Genomic DNA, 21,977 nt, shown 5'->3' on the forward strand with positions numbered 1-21,977 from the left:
TAAGGTCAATTTTAGCAAGAGTGTTTGAGTCAGTCTCAGTTTTTAATAAGACTCTTATCATAGCTATTAGATTTTTTTGTCTCTGATGAATTAATCATATCATAGACACACACAAAACTTACATAATGAAACAAAATGATTATATTAAGTTTGAGTGCACTTTTGTAGATAAGACAAAAAATATTCAAGCTGACTTTTAGACACTTTTAGATACTTGACATCATTGGCCACACAACACTGAACACAAAATTTCTGTAAAGAGAGCCTGCTCTTTATTTTCTTGCTGCCCCATTTCTTTCGATCTTGCTCTGTAACCTCAAACTGTAACTAAAACATATATGTTCGTGCCACCAGAGCTTTCCTTACCTTAACCTCTGTCCTGGTCCCTGCTCAGGGTGCCACTTGCCAGGATCACAGAGTTTTCTTGACCTGAAAGGGCTCAAGGAAGAAATGAACAGACAAGACACATATTGAGAGGCCAGAAGGCTGATGACCAACTGGCAAATTTTTTATTTTTCTCAGCAAGCTTTATGCAAAAGAGGAAGAGACTTAAACATCAAAAACACTCTGGCCTAGTTATAACCTTTCTGTTTTGGCCACCCTGCATTCTTACTGCCAGTATCCTTGACTAAGTATGAACTTCTTTTCAGTCAAGAGAAACCATTTAGCGTTCCTTCCCACCATGATAGAGACATGGTGCACCTGAGGATTCCAACCTTGTCAGAATGGTGCTAACACACAATGACCTTGTCAGATAGTGACTCATGGCTCCCAACACCAACACTACCAAAAAAAAAAAAAAAAGAGGAAAGAAAAGAAAAAGAAACCATGAAGTGGATTGGATAACTTCTACATTATCTATAAAACTTCCCCAATTACAGACAACAAATTGTGGAGAGAGATAAGAGACAATTTCCCTTTGAGGAAGAAAAGTAAAGTAAGCATAGAACTTTTCATCACCCACAAATACCAAGCCAAGCACAATAAAACTTTGCATTAGGTGAGCCCTCAGAGTTCCTGACTCCAAGAAAATGTCTGTCGCAAGAGCATCTGGACCTGTCTAACACCAGATGTGACCCCAAGGCTCCTGGTAGGTGGAATTGAGTTTAGGCATATATCACTGTAGACCAATTGTCACCTGGATTTCTAAAAATATTCAATTACATGGCCTCAGTGGTTATCCCTATCCTTCATTTTGCATCACTGAAATTCCATAAATGTTTCTACTGCTAACACTGAATGGTTTGTCATAAAGCCTGCTGACCTGTTTGCAAATTTCTAGATAGTTATAATCTATGTTTTGCTAATATTTTCCTGCTTTTCACAGAGAAGATTATTTTTCTATGATTAAATCACATGAATTTTCTATTATTTTGCCTATTAGATCATAGGCAAATATGTCATATAAGTGTGTATATATTGTGAGAATCATCTAAAGTCAGGTCTTTTCTGCCAAAGGAGTTAATATATAACTATCATTGTGTAGATGCCAGCTAACCTCCCCAAATTGTTTCCTACATGCTTTGTGAAACTTGCTTGACCTCACAGGTTATGTGGTCAAACGAAGAGCTGTTTATCGCCAGTTGTCCTAATCTCAAACTACTTGCTTAAATGTAGGATTTGGACCTGTCTTTTCTGTCAAAGCAGCTTATCCAAACCACTACTTACCTTAAAATCTCATTCTTTTGAGTCTCATATTCCTAAAACCATAAGAAATCATTCTCTTAATGAGCTGTAAAATATCAACCCTCTCCTCTAACTGTGATAGGGAAACATGAATTGTAAAATGTCAACCCTTCTACTATCTGCATTAAAAAACTTTGCCCTTATCCCAAACAATAGTTAACCAGGAAAAGTTGTGAGCCCCCAGCATGGACCAATCCTCATCAGCATGGACCAATCCTCATGAGGGACAGAAATCAAGTTAGGGATATAAACCTGAGCAGACACTCAGGTATGTTTTGCCTATCATTGGTCTGTGCTTTGCACCCTCTTGAAGAAGTAAAACTTTTTTTTTTTTTGCTTTGCTGAGCAACTCCCAAGTGTTTCTTTGATCACTGTTTGGGAATGTCACTTTTAACAATATACACACATATATATTTTATTCATGTGTAAGGAAGGCATAATATGTATATCTTCCACATTCTGCTCGGCTAACTCATCATAGCAGTATTTGAGTTCCTTTCTAACAAAAGGTTAGGTTAACTCTGATGATTTTCCCTCTTCAATTCTCCTAGTAGCACCTGTGCTATAACTAAATGAGTTTCTGAATGCTTCTGGGCACTTGTTACACTTTCAAGTATATGCATTGCTCATAAGTATCTCTCCACAGAAAGCCCAAACTCCCCACAAACTTGCTCTTCTTCATTTACAATTGAAATGGTATTATTCTAGCTCACTCCCATAATGCACTTCCAGATTACCCAATGACAACAAAAGACTTACTGATTTAAACATTCACCAGTTTATTTGTGCTTTTTGACACACTTGGCCATGTAGAATACTTTTCTTTTGAAGTAAAAGCTCTATTGTTCACAGTCCATAGCACCTTGCTTATGCACATTGGGGCCTAATTATTTATGAAATTCAATTTACTGTGGTAGTACAAATATGTAAATGCACTAAGAATGAATCATTCTTTTTTAATCTTCAAATAAGGGGCAATGGATGCCCCATATGTTACACTCTGTCTCTATGTTTTGAATAACAATAAACTTACACTTGAATCCTTAATTCCATGTTTTGAGTAACAATAGACCCATCTTAGCCTTGTTTTAGATCCACCCTAAAACTCATTGCCTCCATGATTGGAAACTTAGCAAAGTGATTGGTGGTTAAGTGCTATAACCACATGTCAAGAAGAGGGTTCAAAATGGAGCCCCCCCAACTCACAAAGTATAAATATCCCAAGACAAGAACTTCCATTTTGAATTTTCATTTCTCTCATATCCATCATGGTAAAGTTGGGTGCTCCTGTTTATCTCTATTTCTACCTACTTTATTCTGTTTGGCTAAATAAGTCATTCTAAACTTAAAATTCTGAGTTTCCTTTTTCTAAAACCCTTTGCTTTAAATCCTGGATCTCAAGTTCCTGTGATTTGTGTGGAAACTGGGAAGCTGAGTTAAGGGCTTTGTTCCCCCCTCTCTCTTATCAGAAAATCCTCCTTGGCCTTTTCCCCTCTCCAATAATAATATCCTCCATTTCAGTTACATTATGTATTAACTTCTTATTGCATATCATTTGCTATTCTGTGGGATATCTGGACACAAGCAAAATAGACACGTGTAAAACTCACATTTTGGAATAAAAAATTCTGTTTATTCCTTTAATAAGAAAATATGAAAATATATGTTTATTATTGTATTAGACAGATTTCCATTACTGTGACACATATATAAAATAAATAAATTGATTTTAAAAAATGAAAGGCTTGTTTTGGCACATGATACACCATAGTGGGAAAATGTAGCAGAGAAGGCCTATGATACCAGTTTTCTGTGTTATCAGCTTTCTGTTACTGTACAAAACACCTGAGGTGAATCAATTTTCAGACAAGAAAGAATTACTCTTATTTTGGAGTAATTGAATTACTATCCCACCATAGGTTAAATCCTGCTATCTTATGCAAATAACTACTTTCTTTTAGAGAAATGGAACTTAGCCTAGTACTGAAGCTTAGTAGTCTCTTAGCTATTTAGTATGGTTGATTAATTTACTGTGCATCCTTATATTCCTACCTATTATTCAAGATCTTTCTCCAAACTTTTTAGCATATCTTTCTTTGAGTTTATTTCTACTTATTAAATCATTTTTTATATAATCCACAACCTTGGATTGAAGAAAACAGATACAAGAGATACACTAGGGAAAAAAATACTGAGCAGAGTGATCCTAAAAGGAAAGAAGAAACTGGTAAGCTAAGACTTGTGGATATAAAGAGAACAGACACACTCATGAATAAAGTGAAGGTTTCTGGATTTGTGATGTTGTGGAAACAGTTGCAATAAACATTCATGTATAGATTTCTGGGTGAACAGTACATTTTGATTTTACTCTGTTATATACTCAAGAGTCTACTTTGTAAGTTATATGGTACGTTCAGTTTTATTTTGAAAGAAATCATCAAAATATTTTCCAGAGTGACTGCTGCATTTTACAGTTTCCACTAGTAGTGTATGTGTGATCCAGTTTCTCCACATTCTTGTTAGCATTTGGTGTTACCACTATTTTTTATTTTAGTTATCCTGATAGATATGTAGTACCATTGTGGCTTAAAATTTGCATTTCTCCAGTGACTATTGATGTTGGCCAGCTTTTCATGTGTTTGTTTGCCATGTATACATCTTCTTTGATGAAAGTTTATGCATATCTTTTGTCTACTTTCTAATAAGATTATTTCTTTACTGTTGAATTTTGAGAATTTTTAATGTACCGTAGGTATTAATTTTTTGCAGAATATGTAGTTTGCAAAAACTATCTTCCACTCTGTATCATTTTATCTTCTTGGTAGAATCTGTTGCAGAGCCAAAGATTTAATTTTGTAAAGCCCAGTTGATCAATTTTACCTCCAATGGAACATTGGTTTCTTTTCACTAAAACAATTATATACTAACAGTGTTGAAGGGACTTTATAAAGATTCTTGAGGACAGTGTTTTGTGAATTTAGTTATTTTAAAGTTTAAAAACAATTATAGATTTATAAGAAGTTACAAAAGTAGTTTACAGAAATCTCATGCTTTCTCTGGATTCCTCCAATGGCATATATCTTACATCATTTAGTACAATATCGTAAACAGGAAATTGACATTGGTAAAGTATAGGTGTGTATAATTCTATGTCAATTTATCACATGTATAGATTTGGTTAACCACCTTATTAAAGATATATAACTAACTTTATAGAACTACAAAGATATAGAACACACAGGTCTCCCTGTTACTATACTTTTGTAGTCATGCCCACCTCCTTTGTTGCTAACCCTCTCCTGTCTTAATCACTAGCAACCACTAATTTGTTCTCCATCTTTATAATTTTGTCATTTCAAGAGTTCTCTATAACTGGATTTACATAGTATATGTCTTTTTTGAAACTACCCTTTCCCCACTTGGTATAATGTTGTTAAGGCCCATCCATTCTATTGTATATCAATAATTCATTCCTTTTTTTTCATTTTTTAAGTATTTCTCGACATGTAGAGACATACATTGCTTAGTGCTGAATATGTACCCTGAGACTGTTAGGCAATTTCGTCTTCATGCAAACATGGCAGTGTGTGCTTACACAAACCTAGATGGTATTAGTTAACCACTTGACATTGCCTCTTGATGTGATTACTTACACCAAAACTAGACAAGGACACAACAAAAATAGAAAACTATAGATCACTAATTTTGATGAACATAGATGAAAAAAATCCTTGGAAAAATACTAGCAAACCAAATCCAACAGTATATTTAAAAGATTATTCACTGTGATCATCCCAGGGATACAAGGATGGTTCAATATACCCAAATCAATAAATTAGGAAACTAATTTATGCCTCATTAACATGGTAGTAACATGTTCAAATTTCATTTCAAGTATAAGCAAAGCAACTTGTCATTGAACATTTATTCAGAAAAATAAAAATATATTTACTTATTATATTTATGATTGATATCTATGTACTGATATGTAATTATCTCATTAAAAGTATTTTTTAAGCAAAAAGTTTGAGCTCAACTTAGCTCATGACTGAAAAGAGAGGAAGAAAACAAAGGACAGTTTTTGGAAGGCTCATTAATCCACTAATCAATCTCACTCTTAGTTAGAAATTTGCTAGTGACAAAATAATTGGAGAAAAATAACATAAAAGAGAGAAGTCACTGTAAAAACTCTGTAAAAGTGTGGAAAAAACAGTATCATGTGCAGAGATAGCTATTAACATAACAAATATGTGACATATTGACTTCTACCTTAATTTCTTTATATTTTTTCTTCAATTAATTTGTTTCCTGTGTTCTATTACAGAAAGTCTCCATTGATGATTCCAATGAGAAGTCTTGCCAACTTTATTTATTTCATAAAGTATGTTGTGATACACTATTGTGATTTTATTTATATTTTGGTGATAATTAATATAGTCCACTTTTTCTTTGATACTAATAATTATTGTTAAACAGTATGTCTCATCTTTTTTCAGTATAACCATAATTAAAAATATCTATCTAAATTTTTTTTCTGTTCTCTAATTGGGTAATTAATTTTACAGTTAGAGTTATAAATAGGTTCACAAGAATATTGATCACTGTTTTCCTTTCATATTGTATATCACTAGTCAATCTCTCTGATGACAGTATTCTGGAAGGACCTAGTGAGCAACACGTGAACTACTATTCTAGATTTATTGGTAAGACATTATTTTGTGCCAAAAGATGTGAAATTAATCAGGCAAAATTCCAGGAGCATTATACCACAGTGAAATTTCTAAGGATCCAATGATATGGTATACATCACAATATCCCTTCTCAAGTGATGATGATTTGCTGCATCTGCCTGTGATACAAACTAAAGAAAGACACAAAGATAAATAAGCTCTTTTTTTTAGAGTATGTATATTTCCTGTTTAGGTTTATTTCTCTAAATGGTTTACAAAATTCACAGAAGTGTTGCTAATTTTAAATGGAATTCAAACAAGAATATACTATAACATTTGTCCTTATGATTCAGTATCCAGTGGTAGATGGAGAGGAGATGGCATATTTAACTCTGCTGGAGTTTTGGAAAGTCACTACATGTTAATTACAAGGTACCTAGATACTATCTCTTTTCCATTTAGTATAAAATTGCTCCATATTTTTTCCAGTTAAAATATCTTTGTGTAAATATTCAAAAGCCTTTTGCAATTATATTTTTCTGCTCTTCTTTAACTCTGACTTAAGTATTTAATGCATTAATGTGATAAAAACTAATGAAATCCTTAGCATGTATGTACCTTTAATTTGAAACAATCAAAAATTTTTAATGATCTTTATTTCTTTTTTTTCCAGTTTTTTATATCACTGTACTGCAGGTACATTGCTGCATTTACAAATATTTTACAGTATATCCAATATTTTTCTAGTACTTTTGTCATACTTATTGATTATAGCAGGAAAAGTGAAAGCATTTTACTGTCCTAAATAATCTGCAATATAATTTCATTGCTGCATTAAACACAACAAAACAGTGTTGATCTTTTTTTTAATTTTTAAAAATTTTTTCTTTTATTCATATGTGCATAAAATGTTTGTCATTTTTCCCCCTTCTCCCCCTCTCCCCCCACCCCCTCCTTCTTCCCCCTTACCCCTTGCTACCAGGCAGAAACTATTTTTCCCTTATCTCTAATTTAGTTGAAGAGAGAGTATAAACAATAATAGGAAGGACCAAGGGTTTTTGCTAGTTGAGATAAGGATAGCTATACAGGGAGTTGACTTGCATTGCTTTCTTGTGCATGTGTGTTACCTTCTAAATTAATTCTTCTAGAACTAACCTTTTCTCTAGTTCCTGGTTCCCTTCTCCTATTGGCCTCTGTCACTTTAAAGTATCTGCATTAGTTTCTCTGCATTGAGGGCAACAAATGCTTTGTATTTTTTTGGGTGTCTTACCTATCCTCATACCTCCTTAGTGATCTTTTTAAAATGTCTATATAGGTTCATTAATACAGCTGATGGTATGGGCTTCAGACTTGTGTAACATTTACTCCATTGTTTGCAAGGTGTGTGTTTATTTAATCAATGGATCAGTAGAATCAACATAGTAAAAATGGCTATACTACCGAAAGCAATCTACATGTTTCATGTAATTCCCATCAAAATCCCAATGACTTTCTTCACAGAGATTAAAAAATCCACCCTAAAGTTCATTTGGAAACACAAGAGACTACAAATAGCCAAGGAAATACTCAGCAAAAAGAGCAATGCTTGAGGTATCACAATACCTGACTTCAAACTATGTTACAAAGCAATAGCAATAAAACAGCATGGTACTGGCATAAAAACAGATATGAAGACCAGTGGAACAGAATAGAGGACCTGGATATGAAACCACACAACTATACTCACCTAATTTTTGACAAAGGTGCCAAAAATATATGATGCAGAAAAGAGCCTCTTCAACAAATGTTGCTGGGAAAAGTGGTTATCTGCCTGAAGAAAACTGAATCAAGATCCATGTCTATCACCCTGTACTAGTATCAACTTAAAATCGATCAAGGTCCTTAATATTAAACACCCAAAACTCTGAAGTTAGTACAATAAGGAGCAGGAAACATTCTGGAATTAATGGGTATAGGCAATGACTTGTTCAATAGAACCCCAGCAACCCAGCATCTATCTAAGAGAAAGGATGGACAAATGGGACTTCATAAAATTAAAAAGCTCTTGCATGACAAAAGAAATGGTCTCTAAATTGAAGAGACCACCCACAGAGTGGGAGAAAATATTTGCTAGCTATACATCAGACAAAGGACTGATAACTAGAATATACAGGGATCTCAAAAAATTGAACTCTCCAAAAATCGATAAACCAATAAAGAAATGGGCAACTGAACTAAACAGAACTTTCTCAAAAAAGAAATTCAAATGGCCAAAAAACACATGAAAAAATGCTCACCATCTCTAGCCATAAAGGAAATGCAAATCAAAACCACACTAAGATTCCACCTCACCCCTGTTAGAATAGCTGTCATCGAAAACACCACCACCAACAGGTGTTGATGAGGATGTGGGGAGAAAGGAACCCTTATACACTGCTGGTGGGAATGCAAACTATTACAACCACTCTGGAAAAAAATTGGAGGCTTCTTAAAAATCTAAACACAGATCTGCCATATGATCCAGCAATCCCACTCTTGGGGATATATTCAAAGGAATGCAACACAGGTTACTCCAGAGGCACCTGCACACTCATGTTTATTGCAGTGCTCTTCATAATAGCTAAGTTATGGAAACAACTAAGATGCCCCACTACCGATGAATGGATCAAGAAAATGTGGTACTTGTACACAATGGAATTTTACTCAGCCATGAAGAAGAATTAAATCTTATCATTTGCAGGTAAAGGAGTGGAACTAGAGGACATCATTCTGAGCGAGGTCAGCCAAGCTCAGAAGACCAAAAATCATATGTTCTCCTTCATATGTGACCTTTAGATCTAGGGAAAATGCAGCAATGTGGTTGTACTAGGACCACATGACAAGGGAAGAGCACATATGGGTGATATAGAAATAGGTAGAAAACCCAAAACTTGAAAGCATTTGATGTCCCCACTCCAGAGGAGCTAATACAGAAACCTTAAAGCCACAGAGGTTATCATGAGAAGGGGATCAGTAACCAGGGTAAAGAAGAGTTAGAGATGAATCAATATGGGTCATAACACATGTACACGAAAGCAATGCTAGGAATCTTTCTGTATAGCTATCCTTAACTCAACTAGCAAAAATGCTTTGTCTTCCTTATTATGCTTGTCTCTTTTCTTCAACAAAATTGTTGATAAAGGCAGAACAGGACCTGCCTAGAACTCAGGGGGGAAGGTGGTAGAGGCTGGGGGAGGGAGGCAGGAGGGAGAAATGACCCTAACAATGTATGAATAAATGAATTAAAAAATGGCAATTCAGGAAATCTATTAACACTTTACTTTTGATATTTCCATTTATTTGGGAAATGATGAAGTTTACTTCTTTTGAGATACAAGTCACACAACATGTAGAAATTATCAGAAATGGGAACGCAATCATGGTAGCAAGATGAGACAGTGAAGGCAGGTGTAAACTGCAATAGAATGCTCGTAGCTCAGTCTTTCTCTGAGGAGGGAGAAAAGCTGACTTTCTTCTCTTTGTAATGTGTTGAAAGGCTGTTTGCAGCTTGATTTGTACTATACCAGGCAAGATAAAAAGTTTCTCAAAATCAGAAAATTAACAGATGAGATGAAGAATTAAATTCGAGTAGATGTGGAGTGAAAAAAATGTACAAAAGAAAGGGAATGTTATTAATCTTTTGGGAATTGAAAAATTAAGCAAGTAAGAAAAGGAATTAGTAATATCTCAATAGTGATTACAATGTATAACAGAAAACAAGAAGTGATAAATATCTATTACCAAAGATCAAATAAGTTAAGAACATATGATGTCGTAGTGCCCAGTAGCTGGTAGGAAAAGACAAAAAAATATATGTCTGGAACTTTTGTACCTGAAAACTCCTGACATGTTAGCTTTCCTCACTCTCTTTAAGCCCTCTTCATTTCCACCCTTACCTTTACTCTTGACACTCAAGTTTCATGCATATTCCTAATGATATCAATCAGAATCACACTCAAAATTACTCATCTGTGTACTTTGCAAAACTCTGTTTATCTCTTCCATCCTGCCTGTACTGTCTTACTTCCCAGACATTGCTTCCAAACTTTTCTTCCTATATAGAACTCAGATTAAATCATTCATATCCCTCTTCAATAATTTTTAATAAATTCTCATTTTGATCCTAATGTATATATGTATGTATATAGATCTGAATATACAAATATGAATTCGACTATATAAATGTGTTCACTTGTTCATGTGTGTGTGCATATTACATAATATACATTTATACATACACACAAATATTCTTCCACCTTTGTTTGCTGTCAGTTAGTTGAAGTTTTCTTTAAAAAAAAAAAGCACCTTGATTTAACCCTGGGATCTCTTCCTGCACAATTTTTAGGAAATAAGATTTCTTAAATAGGGAAAATTTTCATCTTCATCTAGCCAAAATGTGTAACTGAAAGCCTTCTGAACCCAACTTGCTCTTTCAGTACTGATGCAGTTCTCTTTACAGAACATGCCTAATTCATTTACAGTTTAATAGAATTATTTCCCAAAGTTTATCTCAAATGTCCCCCCTTCAATGACATTATTGTCCCTGAAGCTTTTCCAGATTACCTGGAATAAGAGTAGTTGCTACTTGCTCCCACAGCCAATCAGCAAAAACAAAACAAAAACAAAACAAAATGCCACTGCAATGATCCAGTGTGATATCTTGTGAAAGGAAGAGGTGATCAAAATATGTATGCAGGGTATGTATCTGGTAAATTATATGTATGTATGTAGAACACATGTTATGCTGTCAAAACATTTAAAGAAGAATTTATTCATGCCATAAAAACAGAGACTTGAAGAGACAGCTCAATCAAGATACACACACACACACACACACACACATCAAATAAAAACAAAGATATGCTGGACATCATTAGTTATCAGATAAATGCAAATTAAAACCTCAATGAGATGTCAAGTTGCCTGTTAAAAAGATGTGAAGCATTATTCGTACTAGAAGACTAAGATAGGACTCTTGTAGTAGAAAATTGCCAACAAAGTGAGTTAAGAGATAATTACACAAAGTTGAAGTGGACAGTCAATTTAGGTCAAAGTTCGGTTAGGTTAATAGCCACCTCTGTACATTGTTTTAGATAGTGCACCTTTCTGCAGAGTATTCACAGTGATTCCACTTTTATGTATGCTGTTTTTACCTCTACATATTTATCACTAGCAAAATTCTAAGGCAGTCAAATAATTAAATAATGATTCTTCCAAGCATATTTCCTTTGTTTTTCTTCTTTTTTGCAAGTGGAAGTTATGTTAGAAAAATAGAATAAAAAAAAAAACGCTTTTACTGTATAGGCAGTTACATACCACTATTCAGTTATCAAATCTAAATAAACACAATAAGCAAATTAAGTTTTTTTCTTTCTAAATGAATGTCTCTTGAAAAGTTCTAGTGTTAATATTCAATAGAAAATCTGTACATGCTACTTTAATATTAAAAATCCCTCATAGTTTCCCTCATAGTGGTAAAAGCAAAGTTTCTGACCTACACTTGCAGCTCTAGGTAATTTTTCCTATGCAGCCCTCTAGCCACTCAAGATCCTTCCTGCTTCTGTCATTGCAGGCAAATCTCAGTAATGATTTCTGGCTTCTCCAATGTTGGAGACTCTTAATTATCACTTGTGTTTGGCAATTGTCCAAAAGCATCACCTATTTTAGAAATAGAAACTGGGCCCCAACCCATACCTACTGAAACAGAATCTACATTTTAACAAGATCTCTCAGAAATTTATAGACATTGATGTTAGTAGAAGAAGAATTCTAGGCTACCTCCTTGGGAGATCCATTGTCTTTGTTTTTCTTTTCTCACCCTCTCTGATCTTTGCTTCACAAAATTTCTCATTACTTACCAGCTTTCGCTGTTAGAGCTAGGTGTTTGTCTAGAATAGGAACTAGAGTTTTCAGGATAATTAAATTGGTGTTGGTTCCTGAAAGGAATCAAGAGCCTTATTAAAATCATAATTGAATTAGCTCTGACAAAGCAATACAAATAAAAAAACTCAGAGGAATACATGTTATGTATAAACTAAAGTTTATCTACACACGTCAGAAGTGTCACTTGTAGAGGACAATACAGGTGCTTGGTATGGTGCTGATTGTCAAAACAGAAATGTCTGCAATGACTTGATGTTTACAGTTCCAAAATCTGTAAAGCCCTGTGGAGCAATTTGAGCTTTATGTAGTTTGTCCAAATCTACAATGCCCAGTAGAACTTTGCCCTAAAGGGAATCCCCCAGCTCTCAGGGAATTTAGTTCTAGGGAACTCTTTTGGCAAGAGCACATAGTAGTACAATTGATTAACTCTTGTTTCAAAGGCTTATTTATCAAAGAACATTTCCTCAGCATAGGAAATGAAGTCTCCAATTGAAAACATGTACAAGAATTGTTTTCTACATTTTTGTGCTATGAATTTATCTGTTCTACTTTATAAAGCTTAGCACTTTAAAATTTCTCTAATAATTTCTTTCAAAGTATGGGAAATTATTTCTAAAATATTCATTGTTCTTTATATAAAAAGTTACATTTTTGTTTAATTTGTAATAATTTATAATTGGCTTTCCAAGATGCCCAAGGACACAAGAGGAAATGGAAATTATTGGTAAGTTGTCTCTGTGCTTCAGTTTCATTACTAAATATGGATAAGAAAAAAGTTAGCTAGAGGACTGATTTGTTCTTATTAATGATGTTTATTATCTTGTTAACCTATCTATGATGAACTCATAAGACAAATTTGTGATACCAGAACATTAAGTTAAAATAGGGTTTAATAATTCAATTATAATGTTTCTTATAAAGGTGCATCTCATTTTGTTCTAAAAAAAGACTAATTTTGTCTAATTAAATTTATATTATGAATAAACATTTTAAGGTATAAATCACATATTAGCTTCTCTACTCTGTCACTCTTTTAATAATAACTGTATCTTATATACATATACATGTACACACACCCCATCTCCATATATATATATATTCCATATAGATGTATGAAATTATACATGAAATACTTCTCCACTGTTCTTTCCAGCATTTGTGATAAAACAGTACCCACATACCAAGAGAATTTAAGAATTTTTAAATTAGCTTATAAATTCAGATACCATGGGAATGAAGCATATCCCAATTTAGAATGCATGTAGCCACTGAAATTATTGTTTTTTCATTTGTGTAGTCATTTTTTTCCTGCAGCCTTGCCTCAACATTATGCTGCTAAAAGAAAACTGTTAAAAAAGAGAGTAGGCTCATATAAATCGTGAACCAAGAAAATTGAAAACTAGGTTAAAATACAATTTGAGTCAGTTTTATTCAAGAACATTACATTTTCAAATCAGAAGGCATAGATTCTGTTAAATAAAACATGGCAGTGTTGCACTAGAAAGAAAAAGAGAAGGTCTTTTATAACAACAAAATAGGAAAGGGTCTGGGCAGATGCAACATTCTTTAAACATAACCAAGATATGTCAGGTTGTTTGGGAACTGACACAGATTTTAGTGGTCATAAATTTTGTAAATCACTTGAAATGTCCAGTTGAGGAAAATTAGTCACTTTGAAATCTCATAAGCCTTTCAGGTATTGAATTAATTGCTGCATCTGGAGTTCCAATTCCTGACAACATAGGTAAAAGGCAACCCACCCCATAACAACAAATCTCTAAGTCTCAAGAATATCTCTCTTTGACCACCAGCAGGAAATGAGTTTATTGATGGGTATTGATTCTGACATAGAAAGTCAGGGAAGATTGTAGTAAACAACTATAAAAATTGATAGGAAAAAAATGTAGTAAAGTAGCCACTCAGAATAAACCACTTCCCAAGGCCATCTCATTGAAGGCTGCTCTGACTGCTGCTGAACTCTCTGATGTCACAGCTCACACCATCAGTTCCACTGCTGAGCTGGGGGCACATTTGCTGGAGGCCTGATATTCCTGCCTGAGATAAAATTACAAAAATTCTCTTCGGTTCCTGTTCCTTTGTTTCTCCCTCTCCAAATTCCAAACCTATTGTGAGTTAGTTTGATTGACAAAATCTAGAAAAATTGAACATCTTATAGGTATAATAGGGTGGAGAATTTAGTTTCTAGTTCTAGTGGGGTGTTAGTCTCTGTCCACCACCAAGATTTTTGTATAGAAAAAGGGATTAAGTGTTGGCTGTCTCATTAATGGCTTGCATCCACTTTGTAACAGTTTGAAAAAAAAATTTTTTGAAACAAGGTCTTGCCATTTAATCCAAGCTGTCCTGGAAATTGGGATACTCCAACCTTGGCCTTCCAAGTGCTAAAATTACAAATGTGTGACACCATGCACTGTTTATAATCTATGTAATACAATTTACAACTTAATCTATTTAATACAATTTACTCAAGTTTCTTTCCTCTTTTTGGCACATTACAATGCATAGTATATATGTAAGTGTACATTTAACTATCACAATGACTCCTATATCATTAATTTATAAGCAATGTTTCATTAAATATATTTCACCTGGACTTTTAGCAGATATTTTTTCTGTATACCTGCTAAATAACCTGAGTTCTCAATTTCATTTAAGCCACCATGACACTCTACTATCATTTACTGACCATTCTCTTCACAATGAATATATTATCGTGTCTTAAAGATACTACACACTGAATTTTTTTGAAATAATGTCTTTGTCCTCTTCACCACTATTAATGTCTTATCATACATGCATTAGGTACTTTGCTTACATGAGTCTCACTTGAATAGAACAGAATGGCTTTCATTTTTCCCTAAGTCTGTTTATACACAATCAGTGAACTGTTTTCATTTTTCTATCCCTTCAAAATCTCAAATAGTTCCCACCAATTATAAAATGTGAAAGAAACATAGAAGACATTCATATAAGTGTATGGTTTTATTTCAAGATGTCCCTTCCAAGAGTTTTCACTTTATCAATATGTAAGGAATGTTTCTCTTACATTTAGTAATTTTTATTTCAGGGAACATCTAGTGAGGACATGGAAAAGGAAAATGCAACTTGGCTGACAGAGTTTGTTCTCATTGGACTTGCACACCAACCAGAGTGGAAAATGCCCATGTTCCTGGTGTTCTTGGTGATATATCTCATCACCATTGTGGGGAACATTGGTCTGGTTGCTGTCATCTGGAATGACCCTCACTTGCACATCCCCATGTACTTATTCCTTGGGAATTTAGCCCTTGTAGACACTTGGATATCATCCACAGTGACACCAAAGATGCTGGTCACCTTGTTAGTGAAGGGGACAATGATATCTCTCTCTGAATGCTTGACACAATTTTTTTCCTTTGCATCTAGTGCAACTGTAGAATGTTTTCTCTTGACAACAATGGCTTATGATCGCTATGTGGCCATATGTAAACCTTTACATTACCCAGTGATTATGACTAATAGACTGTGCATCCGGCTATTAGTTCTAACATTTATAGGTGGCTTTCTTCATGCCATCATTCATCAATATTTTTTAGTCAGATTAAATTTCTGTAATTCCAAAATATATCACTTTTATTGTGACATTTTGCCATTGTTAAAGAATTCTTGTACTTATCCTTCTATTAGTTTTTTGTTGGTATATTTTTTGGCTGGTTCAGTTCAAACATTTAGCTTTGTGACAGTTCTTGCCTCATATACATTTGTTATCTTTGCAATCATAAAAAAGAAATCTGTCAAAGACATAAAGAAAGCCTTTTCCACCTGTGGAGCCCATCTCTTATCTGTGTCTTTATACTTTGGTACTCTTCTCTTTATGTATGTGCGCCCTGCATCTGCACAAAGAGATGATCAAGATATGATGGACTCTCTAGTTTACACTGTTATAATTCCTGTTCTAAATCCAATTATCTACAGTCTGAGAAATAAGCAAGTTTTAGAGTCACTGAAAAAAAGATTGAGAGGAAATGTTTAGATAGCAGAGCAGAGGATATTTTTCCTTAACAAAATAGAAATTCAGTAAGATTAGATTGGGTTTTTTTGCATGTGAATTATTTTTTCTTTGCAATTATAGACTTCCTAGCTTTTTAATTTTTTATGACACAGCATTTTGCTTTGTAGTCCAGGATGCTTGGATTTTGAGATTAGTCTATCTCCTTTCTCCAGTGCTAGTAATATAGGATGTACAACCATGTGCAAATAGGGACCATGCTTTTTATTCATGTGCAATTGTAGCATGGAAGGGCTAAAAGAACTGCAGCTTTCTGGTAGTCTTGGCCCTGGTTTCAAAAGGCCTTTTATTTTTGGTGCAAACATCCTGACCTTTAGGAATGAATGCTCAATTTATCCCGGAGACTGTTAAATTACTTCTGTTGTTGCCACAAACCCATACAAACATCTTGGCCTTGTGGTAAGGTTTCCCACTGTGTCTGAATGCAGAACTTACAGAGAATTTTTACATTCTAATTCTACTTGCTCTCCCTCTTCCTTTCTGCACACTAAAATAATAATTTCTGTGAGGTGCTTGGTCTGAGCACCAGAAGACCCTACATCATCCTATTCAGACATCGTTCTGGCTGACTTTGGTGCTCCACATGGCCTGCATCCCAGATTTTTAATGACTTAAGTCATTAGTAACAAAAATCTCCATAATTTTCTGTATACGTCATTTAAAAAAATACAAGGGAATTAGGAAACTGCTCAGGGCATACTACGATAATTAAAGAAAAACAAAAATACTTGATAGGCTTACATGTTCTTCAGTATGGCTTATAAATGCAGTAAATGTTGAACTGATATAGATCTTTGATCAGGACTTGGGTGTGATGTCTTTGACAATAATACTGGCATCATAGGCTGAGATTCATATCACAATTACTCCATAGTGGTAGTAGACTTGTGTAGTTGAACAAGACAAACTCATGAATTTGGGTATCCATCAAAGAAGTACTTTACTACAATTGATTTGGGAAATAGTAAATTCTCTGCTTGTAGGGATTTAACTCAAATATACAGAGAGAAATTATAGAAATGGGAAATAGGAATAAATGAGAAGGAAATTAAAACACTGAAGGCAAGAATAAACTAACATGGATGGTCTTTGCTTAGTGCATCCTGTAAGAAAGGCGAAGCCAATTCTTTCCCTGATTATTGTACCTTTTAAGGTTCTTTGGACTGTATTTCTATGTCCACAGACTACCTTAAGACCTCACTAATTCAGAAAGTTCATTGATTAAATTGAATAATTAAGTTGGAGTGGGTAAAGAGAAGTATCAGAATAGGAAGAAAATTGTCTCAAGTTTTCCCTAATTAAGAAAAGGGTAGGAAGATAAAGTGATAGCTAAATGTAATAGCAATATATAGACATAGTGATGTTACAATGAGTAATTTGAAACTCATATAGTTGAGTTTCAAATAATATTAAGTTATGATATCACAATGTGCAGTGGATGTTTAAGAAAGGAAAATAAAGAAAAGTTTGATGTTATACTCTTAAAATATCTGGAGAGGCTGATTGGAAAGTTAACCTTCCTAAAACTCGATAATGAGATCAGCTGCCTTCCTCCCCCAAAACTTGAATTCCTTACATATCCTACAGGCACCATTTAGAACTTCACTGCAAAATAAACTCATCTTTGTGATGGCAATACTTTTGTTATTCATCTTCATTCAGCTATTCTTCTGTCACAAAATTGTTGCCAGATGATTATTTTTAAGCCCATTCTGATGAAAACATCCTACTTCTAGAACTTTAATGGTTTGTTAGTGCTTTGAGATTACATATATGTGTAGTATATAAATCTAGATCTGAATACATAAATATGCATGTTTCTTTGTTCATGTGTTTGTATGGATTTTATTATATATGAAAGTATATATTTTATTATATATGCAAAAGATACATATACATATGACCATTTGAACACAAAGTATGCTATATGAATATCAATACATATACACACATATATTTATTTATATGTAACTATGTCACTATCCATTTGCTAACTCAGGGACTACTTAAGTTCCTTTCCATTGATATATATATATATATATATCAAAAACAATTACAGGTCATACCTTAGTTTGTCAGGTACATGTTATTTATCATACAGGGTTCTCCTTAAGGAACTCCTTTCCTCTGTCTGATCCTATCCTTACTTAGAATGAGTACAAAGATCTTTGAAGTTCTATCTCAAGTTTTCCTGCTTCGATGATGCATTTGCTGATAATCCCAAATTTGATACAAAAGCTAAATAATTTGACATGTTTGGTAGTTTCTTTATTCTTCTTAGGCAAATCATCCTTGTATAGGACAAAGTACCCTTGTCCTTTTCATACAAATAATTTTGTTGATTTTAATTCAAAACTTATTATTTGTTCTCTTTAGAGTATGTGGCAAAGGCATACATAGATGAGACCCTAAACAAGAATTCTTGAAATATTATTGAAATTAAATTATTCTGATCACACTAATACAGAGCATGTGGTAAGAGTGCATTAATCATTTTCAGTCTTGAGAGGAGTCCAGAGAAATTATAACATGGAGATGACTACTGCATGGCAATTTACCCTAAATTTCAAACTTGAAAAATTATGGTCCACTCAAGAGACTGAGCTCTTATTCTTGTCAATAGGAATGGGTTCCAGAAAGACAATGGAAATAATGAGGGAGAAACAAGATCTGTCAGTATTTAAAATGGGTATGATTTTTCTGTATTTCCAGAGGTCCTGTTTACAAAATTACGATCTGTTCTCTTTTTATTGTCCAGAAAACAATTAATGAATCATAGTGGAGATGCATTTACTCTTTCATTTAGAAAGCACAATTTATTGTCTGATGTTTAACATTTTTATTGCAGTAATTGTCCTGTAGTAATGTGAGCTTTCAGTCAATTTCATAGATTTTTAAGTGTCTTCATTATTATGTCCCAAATATGATGGCAGGAAAAGCAAGTGATTTCTATTTCTTCTGCCATTTAAAAGTTTGTTTCCTTAATTGGCCTTTTCCTTAAATGAGAGGGCAGTCATCAAGTTATAAGTAATAGGCAGTACTCATACATAACTGGTCAAGTTTTACTTTTGTTTGAGTGAGATTGAGACAGGCTTAGACTTCTTCTGCAGCCCTCTCTTATACACATTATTGTTCTATAGATGCCTATAGTCTCCTTGATCTTTCAGAACAATTCCAGTATGTTACTCCTGAAATTTACCAAAACATCTAGTTCATTAGTGTGCTCTCATTCTCACTTTGGCTATAGATTTTTCATTTAATGGGCTATTGGGAAAGAGATACTGTAAGTACTTTGCAAAACCCATATTTGGAGATAATTTTCTTCTGAATACTTTAAAAGGAAACTCAGAAAACCATATGTATTACTTAAAATATTTAGTTATTATATTATATAGGTAGGTTGCCCAGTCGTTTAGAACACTGATCATGTTGTATTGAAACCAACCATTAGAAATACTATTAACACAGAAGAAATTTTATTATGAATGTGAATTCATTTGTTAATATGGAAATTTAATAGAGTTAGTTCATTTTACCATTGTCTTTTCATGTCTTCTGCTTAGAAGGTTATCCCTGTGTTCAAAGAAGGAATATTAGGATTTAGGTAAAAAGAGGGAATTATCAGTCAAAGCTAGAATAGTATTTCTCAAAGCCTGGTTTGCCAAGTAGCTGAGGTAAAGATCTGTACTACTCATGTTTGAAAACGTCTATGGTACAAAGATTTTGATGGTTCTTTTAAAATCACAATTATTATAATTTATTGGGCATTGGAATGTACCAGAGAATTTGTGAAAACACACACTTCCTCACTAGTTTCTGATTTAGAGTTAATGATAATTGGTTTAAGAGATCACTTATTAAACCCTAACTGGAGAACATCATCTTAAGTGAAGTTAGCCAGGCTTAGAAGGCCAAAAGTTGTATATTCTCCATCATATGCAGACTTTAGACCTAAAACAAATGCAGTAACATGATTGGACATGGGTTACATGCTAAAGGGAGAATTCATACAAGTGGAATAGGGAAAGGTAGGAAACTCAAAACTTGAAAGTGTTTGATGTGCCCATGGTAGAGGAGCTATTATAGTAACCTTAAAATGGCAAAGGCCACTATGGGAAGGAGACTGGGAAGTAGTGAAGAGGTCTGGTGGAGATGAGCCAATTTGGGTTGTTATACACATGTGCATGGAAGCAATGCCAGGAATCTCTCTATACAGCTATCTCTATCTCAAGCTAGTAAAAACACTATGTCTTTCTTATTATCTCTTACATGTTCTCTTCAACAAAATTGGAGAAGAAGGCAGAACAGGTTCTGCCTGGAAGTGAGGGAGGGGGAGAGGGCAGGGGGAAAGATAGCCCAGTGTATGCACATATGAATAAATGAATAAACAATAAAAACAAACAAATAAATAAGATAATATGTGCAATGAAATTTTCATAAATACATTTAGAATCCAGTCCAAATGAAGTTACCACATATCATATATTTCTTACTTAAAGAGTACTTTGCAAATATTCTGAAGGTTTCTACCCTCCCTTTTGTACTTGCATTCCTTTTTGGCACATTCAGTTAGTGGATGCATAATTTAACACAGGATCTATTGCATAAGAGGAGTATTTTGATGTTTTTCACACTTTTCATGGAAAATATTACTGAGTATAACCATAGACAGTAAATTAATTTCCATATTTCTGTAAGGATAATTGGAGGAATCTCTGTTCCTTTGGAAAAAATATCATATAAAGTTGCACATTCTGGCTTGGGAATATTATTTTTAAGAAATTTAATATAAAAATGTGTTTATTTTCTGCTATAATGTGTTTTTTACCTCTTCTGGAAAGGTACCTTGCATTTGAGATCATTGACATATTTCTTCTTGCTTTTGAAGGAAAAGAAAGAAATTTTCCTGAGGTACAAAGAAAGTTTATATTTGTGAATGTTTTCCAGAGAATAGAAAACTTAGAATAAAACTCTAAGACTGTGTAGCTATATATATGTATATATAACTTTATATTTGTATACATACATGCAAACACACCTATATCTGTCTAGGTGTCCATTCATCCATACTTTCACTTTCCTCCCTAACTTTTTATCTACCTACTTTTCTATCTAAAATTGTAAAATATTGGCTCACATATATGGAAACTAATAAGTCCAACCATCTGCAGACCAACAAGCTGACCTGGGAAAACCCATGCTGAGTTCAATGTGTGACACCCATACAATCAATGGTAATAGTTTCCAGTCCAAGTTCAAAGGCCTGATGACCAGCATTACTGAGGGAAATAGACAATCCTGATCTAGCCCAATAGTCAGGCAGAAAGTGAATTTAACCATCCTGTAGTTTTTTGTTTTTTTCCATTTTGACTCTCAACAGATAAGAAGGATGCATACTGACACCAAGGATAGCCATCTTTACTCAGTCCACCAATTCAAATGGTAATCTCTTCTGAAAACCTTACAGATTCACTCAAGAAATACTGTTTAAAAAATATCTGGCCACCCATTACCCAGTGAAACTGGCATAAAGTTAGTCATCAAAGTCCACCGTTTGTCAACTTAGAACCCATAAACATTATCTTGAATCAAAATTAATCTCCACATACAGACAACAACAAAGGGTTTACTGTAACAAAAATACCATAAACTGG

At 33.8% G+C, this 21,977-nt stretch overlaps 1 protein-coding gene across 1 annotated transcript; it reads left to right on the top strand.

Annotated features, from left to right (window-relative positions):
- The first annotated feature begins 15,336 nt into the window (after positions 1 to 15,336).
- LOC109703283 (olfactory receptor 5H2-like) lies at positions 15,337 to 16,287 on the top strand. Its single transcript, XM_020188415.1, has one exon. The coding sequence runs from the start codon at positions 15,361 to 15,363 to the stop codon at positions 16,285 to 16,287; it is 927 nt and encodes a 308-aa protein (XP_020044004.1). The 5' UTR covers positions 15,337 to 15,360.
- Positions 16,288 to 21,977: the final 5,690 nt, after the last annotated feature.

Source organism: Castor canadensis, chromosome 5, assembly GCF_047511655.1.
Source record: "Castor canadensis chromosome 5, mCasCan1.hap1v2, whole genome shotgun sequence".
NCBI classification, from domain to species: Eukaryota; Metazoa; Chordata; class Mammalia; order Rodentia; family Castoridae; genus Castor; species Castor canadensis.

Coding starts and splice junctions, on each gene's coding strand:
- LOC109703283 (XM_020188415.1), top strand. CDS start 15,361: ATGGAAAAGGAAAATGCAACTTGGCTGACAGAGTTTGTTCTCATTGGA.